The 14845-nt window shown below is 38.8% G+C and overlaps 1 protein-coding gene across 2 annotated transcripts in view; it reads right to left on the bottom strand.

Moving 5' to 3' along the window:
* Positions 1-441: 441 nt before the first annotated feature.
* LOC132821068 (vang-like protein 1) overlaps positions 442-14845 on the bottom strand; it is a 58127-nt gene continuing 43723 nt past the window's right edge. For both annotated transcript variants that reach the window (XM_060833583.1, XM_060833584.1), the window contains 3 exons: positions 9848-9980; positions 8155-8389; positions 442-4548 (listed from right to left, as the gene is read on the bottom strand). In XM_060833583.1, the coding sequence (XP_060689566.1) occupies positions 4288-4548; positions 8155-8389; positions 9848-9980 (629 nt within the window). In that variant the 3' untranslated portion in view covers positions 442-4287. The remainder of the gene's footprint in view (positions 4549-8154; positions 8390-9847; positions 9981-14845) is intronic.

Consider the following 14845-nt stretch of genomic DNA (forward strand, 5'->3'; position numbering starts at 1 on the left):
TACTCTGGCCTTGACAATACCCCAAAACATGTGTTTCTAAACTTGATCAATTAGGTATCAGAGTAGACCTCCAATGCAGCATTCTATCTCAATGATTTGGAACTCTAATGCTCCACCGTATTAATTCCACTTTTGATGTACACATATTCATTGTACAGCAGACAGATATGGAGGTGGCAAAAGCATGAATAAAGATTGTACTGGTTACAGATAAGTCAAGGGCAGAGCTGGTAATATTCCAGGAAACAAAAGGTATGTTTTAAATATGCTAACAAATTTGACGTAAACATGAAATGAACAGATTGAATCAGATGCCCAACTTTTTACTACCTTACATGACCACAAGGCCAGTGGCATAGGCTGCAGCTGATATCCGTGAGGTGATACTCAAAGTAGCCAATATCCAGAAAACTAATAAAAGAACATTACTGACAAACAGAATCAGGTCAACTCTAGTTTTCCTCTTTATTTTTTCAGGAGACTCCATGTACAAAACCTGATGTGGAAATAACATTTTGCAGTTTGTTACAAAAATGTAAAATTTAGAGAATGATTTCAAAAAGAAATAAATTACTAAGGCTACATACACACACGCAATTGTTAGTGTCTATCATGCACCTATTCAATTGAAGTAGATTTAAAAACTCAGTAACTCCAAATAATGACCCTAAAATTCACAAATTCTTTTCCGTACAAGGTGCAGAAGCTGGTGGTTAGTCCTTGGCTCTGTTACAAGGATAATCAATAGAAATCATTTATAAATCAATTCCTGTATAAAATTAGGTGTGTACAGTAGTTACATAGTGACACTTCAATAACACTTTCACAAGACTAGAAATCTCACGTGAGTTTACCAATCAATCTTACAGCAATGAATTTGGATGTCAAAATCCTGTAGGATCTTGCTTCCAATTTTTTTTGCTTTACAATGATGATAATGTTTATATGTTGCATTTTAAATTCAATGTTGCATAACACAAATAAACATTTGCAGTGATATTTCTGTTAATCAAGGAGGCCAGCTTCTTAGTGCACAAACATTCTAATCCATGCAGATAAACAGAATACAGAACTGTATATACAGCAGATTCTAGTTGCTTTGATGCTACAGAATGCAACACTTAAATGGTTTTGCTCTGTAATCTGTCAACCTCTTCTACAGCCGGTAAAAACCTACTGAAAATAAGAGCATTATTCTCAAGGAAATACCAAGATTGAGATTATGGTTTAACAAATTACAGCTGGTGTTTCCATTAAGTATTCTGTTTATTTCTTTTCACAGGAAAGTGATAAAGATTTAATTATGACCTATTTCCCCATTAATTCACAAGATGGAATGTCATAGGACGATCTTTGGCAATGGTACAGTGGTTTGAGTAAGTAACACTCTTGAATTCTCAGGGACTGAAAGATTATTGGGGATATGTCGGAATGGAAAATCGGATCAGGTATAACCTTATTGAATGGCAACAGGAAATTAAAGAACGAACAGCGACACAGGTATCAGAGACTGTCCAAAGCAGATTGTGTTTCTTCAGAGTGAAATACAGAACAACCTCGGTTATCCGAATGTCAATTATCTGAATTTTGGATTATCCGAAGATGATCTCAAGATCCTGTAAAAAATGTTATCCATTATCCAAACAATCAGTTATCCGAACAAAATACTCCTCGTTTCGTTTGGATAATTAAGGTTGTTCTGTACTCCTCTGGATTTCTCAGTGCTCTGAGACATACCTGAGAGTCTCAAGATAGTTAATGTTATGTAGTTCCTGCAACTTTCCAGCAGAACTAGAGCATTTTTATCTCATATCACACGTCTGACCCTAGTAGAGGTTTATTTACTTGAAAAGCACACAATTAAAAAACCTATTCAATTAAGCTTTTGGACCCGCAGTGTTTTTCCAGGAAATGTTTAACCAGTGTGCATTTGCTTTTTGTGGTTACATTTCAAGTGATAAGTACAAGACTGATTTAATCAACAGTATGTTCGGAGGAATGCTACATGAAATTTGAGGTAGTTAACCCTATCGCAGAGATGATGCGTAAAGAAATGCAATTACCACCTGTCTTGTAACAGAACAGACTCTCTTGACTTAGCAATTAACTTATGTATTTAAAATTGATGAGCCTGTGTGTGCAAATATTGTTCCAGTCATATTGTTCCCACTAGTGGGAACAGAAGATGATGCAAGAATCCTTTAAGGCTATACCTGACAGGCAAGTTTTATTTTTCTGCTCCAAGTTCAATCTGTACCTATTTCAATGTCACTGTGCCTAGCTCCTCCAGAGATCTTCTGGTCCCATGCACATTCAATGTAATTACATTCTAGTCAATCGTGTAAAAAGACATTGTGAACTTTGTAAGCCAGTTAACCAGTTCACTTCTACTCCTCCGTCCACAGAACCACCACACCCCCCCCTCCCCCTTCAACCCCCTCCCACGACTCACTTTGTCCTACATTTTCACTCCTTATGTGCAAGTTAGGATTGTGAAATGTACTTAAGCTGCCTTGAACTTCTTTATGGTCACCTCAAAACTACTTAGCAACTGAGTAGATAATAGAAGCATGAATTAACATCAGACTAAAAGTTAAAAGACTGTATTTAGCTTTTACATGTTGCACCATTCATAGTCCAGATCAATCAAATGACAGGCAGCCTCAACATTTTCAAGGAGACAACTTTATACCTCAAGCTACTAGTTGCCAGTCTTGTGTGCTTGGCATTGCACTGATGTACGAATGAGTCAGCAATTAAAAATTATTAAAGCAAACTGACCAAGGAGACAGAGAAAGATGTCCTGACATGGCACATCAATCAATAAGAAAAACCTTTTTCTGGATCAATTAACCTGTAGGTAAATTAAAAGACACTGAAATTAAACAATAGAAATCAAATGATGCTGTAAGATCAATTAGTAAATTCATTGCCATAGAGGATTTAGCTTTGGGTAAAAACAAGCCAAACATATTTCTGATGCAACCAAGTTTGTATTTAGAAGGTTGCTCGGCACGGTCTGATATGTACATTGGACAAATACTGTACTCTGCTCCTGATTGGATAAAACATTCTTTACAAGATGTCAATTAAAAAATTGCTTAAAACAAGTTCTGTTAAAAAATAAAATAGAAGATTCAAAGGCCACAACCGTTTAAAAAAAGTAAAAAAAAGTAAATTATTTTTCAGAATTCTGACAGCAAATATTTTTGTATAAAAATTCCTTAAGTGGGAGTGCAGTGCATTGCAGGCAACAGATGAGCCAGCAAGGCACATTTTGCATTGCACTACAAGAGGTAAAAATGTGAAGGAAATGGATACACAGTCCTCAGTTAAAGAATGCAGTTTCTACTGGGCAGATCCCAGGATATTAAACAAGATGGAAATATGGAGTATTTTACATGCCTGAACCTTTCAGAAATACATGTTACTGATTTTAGTGTGCATGAGTAAAAAAAACCAAAAAATATCAACCTAATGGTCATTCTTTGCTGTACAAATGTGCTCTAATGTCCTAAACACATCTTAAGTGTTTCTTTATTCAAGCACTTCCCAAGCCCTCAAGATGATGTAACTGAGACCATTTCCAATTTAGTGTTAGTTTTTTTTGGCGGGTGGGGGGAATGGTGAGGGGGAATTTCTTCCCTATCTTTACATTACCTGCCTAAGGTAATACATCTACATAAACTCCACATACTGGATAAACACTATCTATATTGTAACAATGCTTACACTGTGCAAGTCTACATTTGTGAACCACATCTTCCAAGCATATAGCCTGGGAAAAGCTGGTTTTCTAGAACACTAGTACTGGAAAGATGGGATTTATCTACATCTTCATTTGCAGAAAGTTTTCTAGAAATCACCATCAATAGCCAGTGTCACCAGTCTCTTCAAATGAAAGCCCAAATCTTGAGAAACACACGCACACATAGAGCTTCCAAAGAACTTTCTCCAGAGGGCAAGATGGTCTACATACAAAGAACTGAGTCTCTAGAAACAAATAGAAAGACAGTGCATTTCTCTCAAAACAGAAAATGTTCAGTTTCTAGAGGTCCATTGCTATAATGCTGGTATCTGGAAGTAGGCTGATACAGTTCCCAATTAGGGTAAAAGAGGCAAGCACATGATAGGTGGAGTACCTTTTCTTGAAGATTTATACAAGTTTAGGTCTCCAGTATTTAGGAAAAGAAATCTAAACATGGTCAAAATATAAAACCCTTCCCCATCCAAAGTGCAGTTGGATTATCTGACTGATGTGCCATGTTCGTCCTTGGCATGAGGAGTTTATACTGATGTCTCAGACTGAAGACGCAGCACAAACTTGTGAGATTTTGGATCAATGAACTCCTCAGAGAGTTTGATGAAAGGGATTTTTTTCACGACCACTATCAGGCTGAAGTCAAGACATTTCAGAGTGAAAACCAAGCCGTCCTTCAAGCCATTGGTCACAGCCTCTTCGCTACTCAATGTCCACTGACTGGCCAACCATCTGTTCTTATCATACTGAAGGGTAGGTCCTGGGTTCAGATAACGCTCCAAAAAGGCCTATAAAAGAATATCACAGAGGGAAGGAGATAGTTTAAAATAGACTAAAATAAAACTTCATTACAAAAGTAATTAATTACAGGAGAAGTGGAATGATTAGCAAAATGTAGAACATCTGAAAAAGACTTTTACATAGTTCACAAAGTAAATTCCAATTAATTCTTTAGTTTTGGTAACTTTCTAGGCTTTAAAAATCTCATTCAAACATTAAAATAGAGGTTCAAAAATAAAAATAAATCTTAATTTAAAGCTTATGGTTAGGAATTTAATTTGAGGATACATGTTAATTCCATAATGCTTTAATGTAACCTGTTTCATATATTTAAGTACATAATATTTGAGTATTGTGACCTTCAATGAGAAATTCCCCTATACACAGATATTTCAATAAAAATGGACAATTCAGATAAGCAAACAGATATAAACATCTAGCTGGGATTACACAGACATGGCTGCAGAATGACCAGGGATGAGCAGACCAAAAGAAAAATGAGGTGGTGTAGCATTGCTGGTATGAATAAATACCGCAAAAGCAAGGAAGGACATTAGCCCCAGTGAAGTGAAACCTGTATGGGTAGAAATACTACCTTGCAGAAAATGATAGTGTTAAGTTGTATATACACCCAAACTGCCCATGTAATGTTAAGAACATACTAAACAGGAAATTAGAGGGGCAAGCAATAATGGTACAGCTGTAATTATGGATGACATTAATCTGTATACAGATTGGGCAAATCAAAATCAGCAACAATGGAATAGAGAAAGAGTTCTTGACATGTGTACAAAATGGTTTTCTGGATCAATATGCTGAGGAACCAACCAGTGAAGAGGCCATCACAGACTTTCCAACATTGTGGAAGGAATAATTGGCAATCTAATCGCACAAGGGACATTGGGGAACAATGACCATAACGTAACAGAATTCTTCAGTAACATCAAGATGACACTTTTAATTCTGACACCAGGGTCTTGAATCTAGATAAAATAAACTATGATTGTATGCGGGGCAAGCTTGGTGTGCTAAATTGGGGGAACATTACTTAAGGGACCACAGTGGAAAGGTAACAGCAAACAGTTTAAGAAAGCTTGGAGGAACTATGACAATTGTTCATTTCTGTCTGGCACAAAAATAAAACAGCAGAGGTGGCCTAACTGTGGCTAAGTAGGGAAATTAGGGATAATATTAGGTCTAAGGAAGTGCCATACAAATTGGCAAAAGAAAACTAACAGACCTGAGGATTTGGAGCAGTTTAGATTTCAGCAAAGGAGGATAAAGAGATTGATTAAGAGGGAGAAAAGAGAGTAGGATAAGCTTGCATGGAAAGTTACAATGGAAACAAAGAGATGCAGACCAAATTAAATATGATTTTTGGGTTCTGTCTTCACAAAGGAGACCTAAATAAACCGACAATGTTGGGGAACACAGGGTCCAGCGAGAGGGAGTAACTGAAGGAAATCAGTATAAGTAGGGAAAAGATGTTAGAGGAAATTGATGGGATTAAAGGCTGGTAAATCCCTAGGACCCAATATGCTACATTGCAGGACATTTAACAAGGGCAACTTTTTCACGCAGAGGATTGCGTTTGTATGAAATAAGCTGTTACAGGAACTGGTGGAAGCCGGTACAATTAGAACATTTAAAAGGCATCTGGATGGGTATTTGAATAGGACGGGTTTACAGGGATATAGGCTAAGTGCTGGCAAATGGGACTAGATTAATTTAGGATATCAGGTTGGCATGGACGAGTTGGGCTGAAGGGTTTGTTTCCTATCTCTAGGACTCTAAGTGACCCCACAAATACCAGATGCATTGGTGATCATTTTGCAAGATGCTATAGACTCTGGAGTAGCTCCCATGGACTGGAGTTTAGCTACTGTAAATCCATTATTTAAATCAGAGGTAGTAGGAGAGAAAACAGTGAATTATAGAATAGCTAGCCTGACACTGGTAGTATGAAAAATGCTACAGTTAATTGCAAAAGATCTGATAAGAGTACTTGGAAAACAGAGGCAGGATCGGACATGTCAGCATGGATTTTTGAAAGGGAAACTATGCCTGACAAATCCATTGGAACTTTCTCAGGATGAAACTATTAGGTTGATGTGAGGGAGCCATGGATGTGGTTTACTCAGACTCTCAGAAGTCTTTTGATAAGGTTTCACAGAAGAGATTAATATATAAAATTAAGAGACATGGGATTGGGGTTGGTGTACTGACATAGAACTCTTACAGTGCATAAAAGAGGTCATTTGATCCATTCAGCCTGCACCAACCCAGCCCCACCCTATCCCAATAACTCTATTTACCATTATTCAAATCCACCTAACCTACATAACTCTGGACACTACGGGCCAATTAACACAGTCAACCATCCAACCTGTACATTTTTGGACTGTGGGAGGAAACCGGAGCATCTAGAGAAAATCCATGCAGACACAGGGAGAATGCGCAAACTCCAAACAGATAGTCTCCCAAGGTTGGAACTGAACCTGGTCCCTGGTGCTGTGAGGTGGTGTCCTTTGGTGTCAAAAATAGAAAGGCAGATTATCATCTGAATGGGAATATATTGGAAAGGGGAAGAAGGAATGAAACCTGGGTGTCTTTGTACACCAATCGCTGAAAGTAAGCATACAGGTGCAAAATGCAGTGAAGACAACAAATAATTAGCCTTCACAGCAAGAAGATATCAGTACAGGAGCAGGGATATCTTGTTGCAATTAAACAAGACTTTCATGAGACTACACCTGGAGTATTGTGTGCAGTTTTTATCTCCTTTTCAGAGGAAGAATGTTCTAGCTATGGAAGGAGCTCAACAAATCTTTGCCAAACTGATTCCTGGGTTGCAAGACTGATGCATGAACAAAGACTCGATCAATTAGAATTGTATTTGCTGAAGTTTATAAACATGAGGGGGAATCTCATGGAAACATAAAATTCGAACAGGACTAGACAGGATAAATGCAGAAAGGATGTTCCATTGACTGGGAGTTTGTAACCAGGGGTCACAGTCTAAGAAGGTAGGCCATTTAGGGCTGAAATAAGGAGAAATTTCTTCATCCAGTGAGTGATGAGTCTGTAGAATGCTCTGCCACAAAATGTGCTTGAAACCAAAACATTGATTATTTTCAAGAGATATCTGATGTAGTTCTTAGAGCTAAAGGGAGAAAAGTGTATGGGGAGAAAGCAGGAAGAGGGACTGATTTAGATGTTCAGCCATGATCATCATGAATAGCAGGGCATCCACAAAAGGTCTACTCCTACATGTTTTTGTTTTCTTTTCCCTCCTTCATTCCTTTTACTGACCTAAATCGCAGTCAAGAACCAGACTTTCCACTTTGAGTATTAACTTCCACCATACAGTCGAGTTACAGCTGGAAAGCCATTTTTGATGGGTAGTTAGCAGATTCCATTAGGTAGTTTCAACAGTGAATGTCTAGCTTGCAAGCTTCTCCATTTAAAATTATACAGTCTTAGCAATTTACATTTTGGCAAAATTATCAAGTCCGATGAGGGATTTGCATTACAAGCACGTTTTTCTGGTTTGCAGACTTGTTTGGATCAGCTATTATTTGCAGTGGTACCTTAGATAACAGTGTGAGCAATACCTTTGGAGTCATGTTGTTAGTAACACAGAATGCCAGGTGTTGCAGGATGCTCTCCATGGTATGGTAGTGTTGCTGTCTGGTGGTACGGAGATACTTTTGTAATGCTCTCGCCATTGAAGGGAAGATGGACTGTGCTGCATTTAAAGGATCCATCACCTCTCCAGGAGCTTTCTGTTGCTCATCATCCTGAAGCCGCCTAATGTGAGTAAAAGCCTCTTCAACTGCTACCACTAACCTGAAAAAACACAAAACAAACAGAAAGTAGTAATCATCAATTTTCTGAACTTTCCTGTGAAAATATTGATTATGTCCATGCTTTATTCCTTTGAGTGAAAAGTAACAGAATGAAAATTGACTATGTCACATTAGAAATTACAATCTAAACGTCAGGTTCAATCATCAGGTGGTTAAAACAGCTATGAACTGTCTAATAGCAAGTATGGTACGAAACAATTAGGTTACGTGCAACGTAGTTTTAGCTAAACGCACTGCAGTGGAAGTAGAATGCTTTTGAACATTTTAGGCCATTTAAATCAGGTTAATTTAAATATTAATCTGCTCTAAATCCTTCCACAACTGGCAATTATTTTTGAAAAAAGTAGGTCATCTTGGTTACAACTTAACCAGAAGTAATGATAAAATGACCAAAATGATCCATATTCTCAAGGTGAATGGTACGAAATATGTGGAGGGTAAAATTGTCATTTCATGAATCTCAAAAAGAACTTGATTGAAAGCACACTCACTATCCTTTCCACTCAATACAGAAATCAGTTATGTTTAATGGAGGCAGGGTAAAATGTACTACCTTTAGTTCCAACACCCAGGGAAGATGATTTTATCTTCTTTAAACAAAGATTGAGTTGAGCATTGTCAGGAGTCTCTCTGTTGAATGTTAAGAAACATGACTCCAAATGGCAGCTAAGTTTGTGAAACTGCATGAAACAACAGCACAATTCAGCTAAGATAAATTGTCAAGTCAGTTCTCTTTCTTTTGAGAACTGTAATTCTGAATGCAGGTACCATATTAGGCTGAAGCTACCCTGCACTACAATTTCAGTTGAGCCAGAGAGTTGCAAAAGGGCATGATCGATCTTGCCGCAAAAAGATATTAGGCCTGCATTTTCACTCCAGACCAGTACCAGAATTTTCTACTGATGAACTTCTGTAATTTGAAGGCAATAGTTGCCTGAAGAATTTTGCAACAAGTTGTGCATTTCTACCATGGTCTATGCACAGCTGTATTCTTGCGCAGGCCCCTGCACAATCTTATCTTCCAGGTCCGTTCTGTAGACTGAGTATAGGTTGTCATGCTTCTCCCTTTTTAATTTAATCAATATTCAACTCATTATATACTTTAGGTCACTGGGCCTGCCTTGCAGAAAATAAGAGATCTGATGAGTACCCAGTAAAGTATGTGCCCAAACACCTTTCCAATCCTGCCCACCTTAGATTTAATGCATTGGGCCAGAAGGTCTTACTGTCCACACCATTATCACAATACTACTCATTCAGACCAAATTAAAATTAACATTCCCTTTAAACTGAATCAAAATTCACTCTGTTCAATCCACTGATTCTCCATCAGGAAAGCTCCACGCTTAAGTTACACAGAACAGAAAGTTAAAATGCATTTCCAAGTGTTTCCATGTTGATCAAGCCTGTTTGTGACATATTCAGATACTACCATTACCTTGCACGTCGCTTCCTCACCCTCCGATCATGTTCTGCTTCCTCGTAGTACAGTTCATTGTGACTTGAATCACGCCTTCTCGCTGCTGCAGCAATCATTGCACGAGACTGCCCAGCAGCATTGTTTCCAGGGCCTGGATGTAATTACATGGCAAGGGATAAAATAAATACTGAAAACAACAAATGCTGGAGATCACAGTGGGTTAGACAGCATCTATGGAGAGAGAGTAAATTAACATTGAGTCTAGATGACTCTTTAGAGCTGAAGTAAAGCGTGAAGGGGACATCAATTATGCAATCGTGTAGTCGTGATGTCAGGGGTCTAGGGACAGACAGACATGTCAGCATGCAAGCAGGACATAGTGTTAAAATTAACAGCTATAGGAAGAACATCCAATAAAATAAACATGGTTTGTGCAGACCATCAACGGGTGATCAACCGATGATTGAGGCAACCTGCTTGCCATATCTTTCTCTAAGTAGTCTGAGGCCGTTGGCAGAATGTCAAAACAACCAAATAGGTTGCAAACTTCAATAAATTGCACAAAGTACAGATAATTCGTGATACATAACTTGTCATCTTTAACATCATATCTTAGAAAACAGTTAAGGTTGTAACTTTGCAGTTGTAAACCAACACATGGATTCTTTTGCTACTGGTTTCAGTTTAAAAAGCTAATAATCTGTCACGCCTGGCTCCAGCAGCATTATGGATACAGTATTGAGTGCCTCATGAGTTGCTGTCAAATGACTTCTGCATTTGAAGAGTAATGGTGTATGGAAAATTAAACAGGGCAACATATCATGGGAGAACAGTATAGCACCATTTTCCCAAAATAGACTTTGTGCTTGTAAACAGATATATAAATGAAGTTAGTAAATGCCAAATTAATTTTACCCATGAAGCATACCTGCATCAGTTTATTCGCATTTTAATTGTCTTTTCTGCTTGCAAAACAAATAGGTTTTTTCTTAAAAAAACATGTTCCCTCATACATGTATCGAAAATTTCCACGAGTTGATATAACCAAGGACAATGTAATAAAGGACAGTATTGCTGTTCAAAATACTGGCATTCCCTCCCTAACAGCGTTATGGGTCTGCCTATAGGACATGGATGGCAGCGGTTCAAGAAGGCAGCTCACCATCACCTTTGCATGTGCAACTAGAAGGGGAATAAATGCTGGCCATATTTAATCACAGATTAATTTTTTTTAATGCTCCACTTGTGAAAACTGTTATAAATCTCTCTGTAGTTTCTGACAATTGTATCACAATCACTGCTCTTACGCATAAAGAATATTTAAATGAGGAAAATGAAAGACAATCATAGAAAAATGTGGAACAATAAATTCATGGAAAGTTAGCTCACTTGTTTTCTTATTTCATGTGAGGAGTCAAACCTCAGTTCACCACAAAAATGCATTCAAAACTAGAAACTGAGAAAATAAGGAAATCTAATCTATGGATTATCAATTCCAGTACGACCCTCACTCACTTGAAGCTCTGAATCAGCGATGGTCAATAAATACTGCCCTATCGAATGAATAATCTTTTTCTAAATTTCAATTAAAGAAGAAATTTTTGGACTTCCAATTTTTTTGAAAATGATTTGATATCCTTGATCTGCTTTTGAATGTTGCTTGCCAGTCAGTTCAGTGCAACAAATTTTCTTACCAAGTGTGGAAATTCTGAAAGGTGTGAAAATAGGCAAGTCCCCTGGACCGGATGGGATTTATTGTAGGTTTCTCTGGGAAGCCAGGGAGGAGACTACAGAGCCTTTGGCTCTGATTTTTATGTCATCATTGTCTATAGGAATAGTGCCAGAAAACTGAAGGATAGCATTTTGTCCCCTTGTTCAAGAAGGGGAGTAGAGACAACCCTGGTAATTACAGACCAGTGAGCCTTACTTCAGTTGTGGATAAAGTGTTAGAAAAGGTTATAAGAGACAGGATTTTTAATCATCTAGGAGAGGAATAAGTTGATTAGGGATAGTCAAATGGTTTTGTGAAGGATATGCGGTGCCTCACAAACCTTATTGAGTTCTTTGAAAAGGTGACCAAACAGGTGGATGAGGGTAAATTGTTAGATATGGTCTATATGGATTTTAGTAAGGCATTTGACAAGATTCCCCGTGGTAGGCTATTGCACAAAATAGAGAGGCATGGGATTGAGGGTGGTTTAGTGGTTTGGATCAGAAATTGGCTAGCTGAAACAAGAGAAGGTAGTGGTTGATGGGAAATATTCACCCTGGAATTCAGTTACTAATGGTGTATTGCAAGGATCTGTTTTGGGGCCACTGTTATTTTGTCATTTTTATAAGGGCGTAGAAGGATGGGCTAGTAAAATTTGCAGAAGACACTAAGGTTGGTAGAATTGTCGACACTGCTGAAGGATGTTGCAAGTTACAGAGGCACATAGATATGCTGCAGAGCTGGGCTGAGAGGTGGCAAATGAAGTTTAATGCAGAAAAGTGTGAAGTGATTCACTTTGGAAGGAGCAACCGAAAAAAACAGTACTGGGCTAATGGTAAGATTCTTGGTAGTTAAATGAGAAGAAAGATCGCGGTGTCCATGTACATAGATCCTTGAAAGTTGCCATCCACATTGATAGGGTTGTTCAGAAGGCATCTGGTGCGTTAGCTTTTATTGGTAGAGGGATTGCGTTTCAGAGCCATGAGGTCATATGAGCTGTACAAAGCTACGCTGTGGCCACACTTGGGAGAATTGCACACAGTTCTGGTCGCAGCATTATAGGAAGGATGTGGAAGCTTTGTAAAGGGGTTAAGAGGAGATTTACTAGGATATTGCCCAGTATGGAGAGAAGGTTTTATGAGGAAAGGCTGAGGGACTGGAGGCTGTTTTCATTAGAGAGGAGGTGGTTGAGAGATGACTTAATTGAGACATAAGATAATCAGAGGGGCAGATAGGATGGACAGTGAAAGCCTTTTTCCTCAGATGGTGACGACTAGCACGAGGGGACATAGCTTTAATTTGAGCAATTATAGATATAGGACAAATGTTAGAGGTAGTTTCTTTACTCAAAGTAGTAGGGATGTGGAATGCACTGTCTGCAATAGTAGTAGACTTGTCATGTTTAACTGCATTTCAATAGCCATTAGATTGGCATATAAATGAAAATGGAATAGCATAGGTCAGATGGACTTCAGATTGTTGTACCAACCTGTGGAATCATTGAGGGCCAAAGGGTCTGTGCTGCACCGTAAGGTTCTAAGTTATAGAAGATGTTTCTTTATTTATTCACGAGATATGGACATCGCTGGATAGGCCAGCATTTACTGCCCATCCCTAATTGCCCAAGGGGCAATTAAGAATCAACCACGTTGTTTCATGTCTGAAGTCACAAAGCCCTGACCAGGTAAGGACAACACTTTCCTCCCCTAAAATACATTGATAAGCAGATAGGTTTTTCTGACAATTGATAAGGGTTTTTAATTCCAGGTTTTTAATTGAATTATAATTTCACCATGGTAAAAATTCAAACAAGAGTTTCCAGTGGTAACATTAAGTGGTAACATTTGAGGTCCATGGACTCTTCTTCAGAACTGACTGGGATTAGGAAAAGGTTGGTGGATATGTAAAAGAAGGGATAAGGGGATGGGGGAGGAGTAAATGACAGGTAAACAGATTGGTAGACAAACGAGTGGGTAAAGGTCACCCTGGGGCAATGAATAACTGCTAATGGGATTACAAAATTAAAAATCAGACAACGCCAGGTTATAGTCCAACAGGTTTAACTGGAAGCATTAGCTTTCTGAGCGCCGCTCCTTCATCAGGTGGTTGTGGAGTACACAATTGTAAGACACAGAATTTATAGCAAAAGTTTACAGTGTGATGTAATTGAAATTACACATTGAAAAATACCTTGATTGTTTGTAGAGTCTTTCAACTGTTCAAATGCCATGGTAGTTTCACTTCTTTCATGTGTAAATCACAAAACATTTTTATATAAAAAGTTGCATTCTCAGATTAACTGTAACAATTGGTGTCAGCTAGACAATATGTTGAAGGTGTTAGCCCCGTTTTCTGTTTGTGTAGAATGTTTAGACTAATTCTAATCTAAAAGGTGAGATAAGAGTCTTACATGAATTTATGCAGTTTTTGAGCAAAGTACAATGTAAGTCTACAACTACAAATTAACCCCACAAATTTATATGTGTGCATGTGGATCTTAGTGTGTGCGTGTCTGTCTGTGTTGGGGGGGGGGGGTTTGAGTGTATCCGTGAGAGAGTGTATATCTGTGTGTCAGTGTAGTGTCTCTTAGGTCTGTGTTGGGGTGCATGTGAGTGTGTGGGAATGTGCGTGTGTCTGTGTATACGTATATCCATGTCTGTGTATAGGAGTGCATGTGCATGCGTGTGTATGTATTGTGCAATGGTGGTCACCTGTAGTGTGACATGAATCCAAGGTCCTAGTTGAAGCCCTCCCTATGGGTATGGAACTTAGCTATCAGCCTCAGCTCGGCCACTTTTCGCTGCTGCCTGTCCCGTAGTTCGCCTTGGAAAATGGTCACCTGAAGCTCAGAGGTCGCATGTCCTGGACCGCTGAAGTGTTCCCCAACTGGGAGGGAACACTCCTGTCTTTTGACTGTTGTGTGGTGCCCATTCACCTGTTGCCGTAGCCTTTGCTTGGTTTCCCCATGTACCATGCCTCAGGGCATCCTTGCCTGCAACAAATAAGGTAGACAACGTTGGCTGAGTCACATGAGTACCTGTCACGTACATGGTGGGAGGTGTCCCCATGTGTAATGGTGGTATCCATGTCTGACACACCTTGCAGTGTCTACCGTGACAGGGTTATACGAAGTTGTCCTGAAAGCTGGGCAGTTTGCTATGAACAATGATCTGTTTGAGGTTTGGCAGTTATTTAAAGGCAAGCAGTGGAGGTGTGGGGAAGGTCTTGGCAAGGTGCTCATTCTCATTGATAATGCATTGCAGGTCACGAAGAACATGGCGTAGTTTTTCAGCTCCTGGGAATTC

The sequence above is a fragment of the Hemiscyllium ocellatum genome, chromosome 12 (genome assembly GCF_020745735.1).
Source record: "Hemiscyllium ocellatum isolate sHemOce1 chromosome 12, sHemOce1.pat.X.cur, whole genome shotgun sequence".
Lineage (NCBI taxonomy): Eukaryota > Metazoa > Chordata > Chondrichthyes > Orectolobiformes > Hemiscylliidae > Hemiscyllium > Hemiscyllium ocellatum.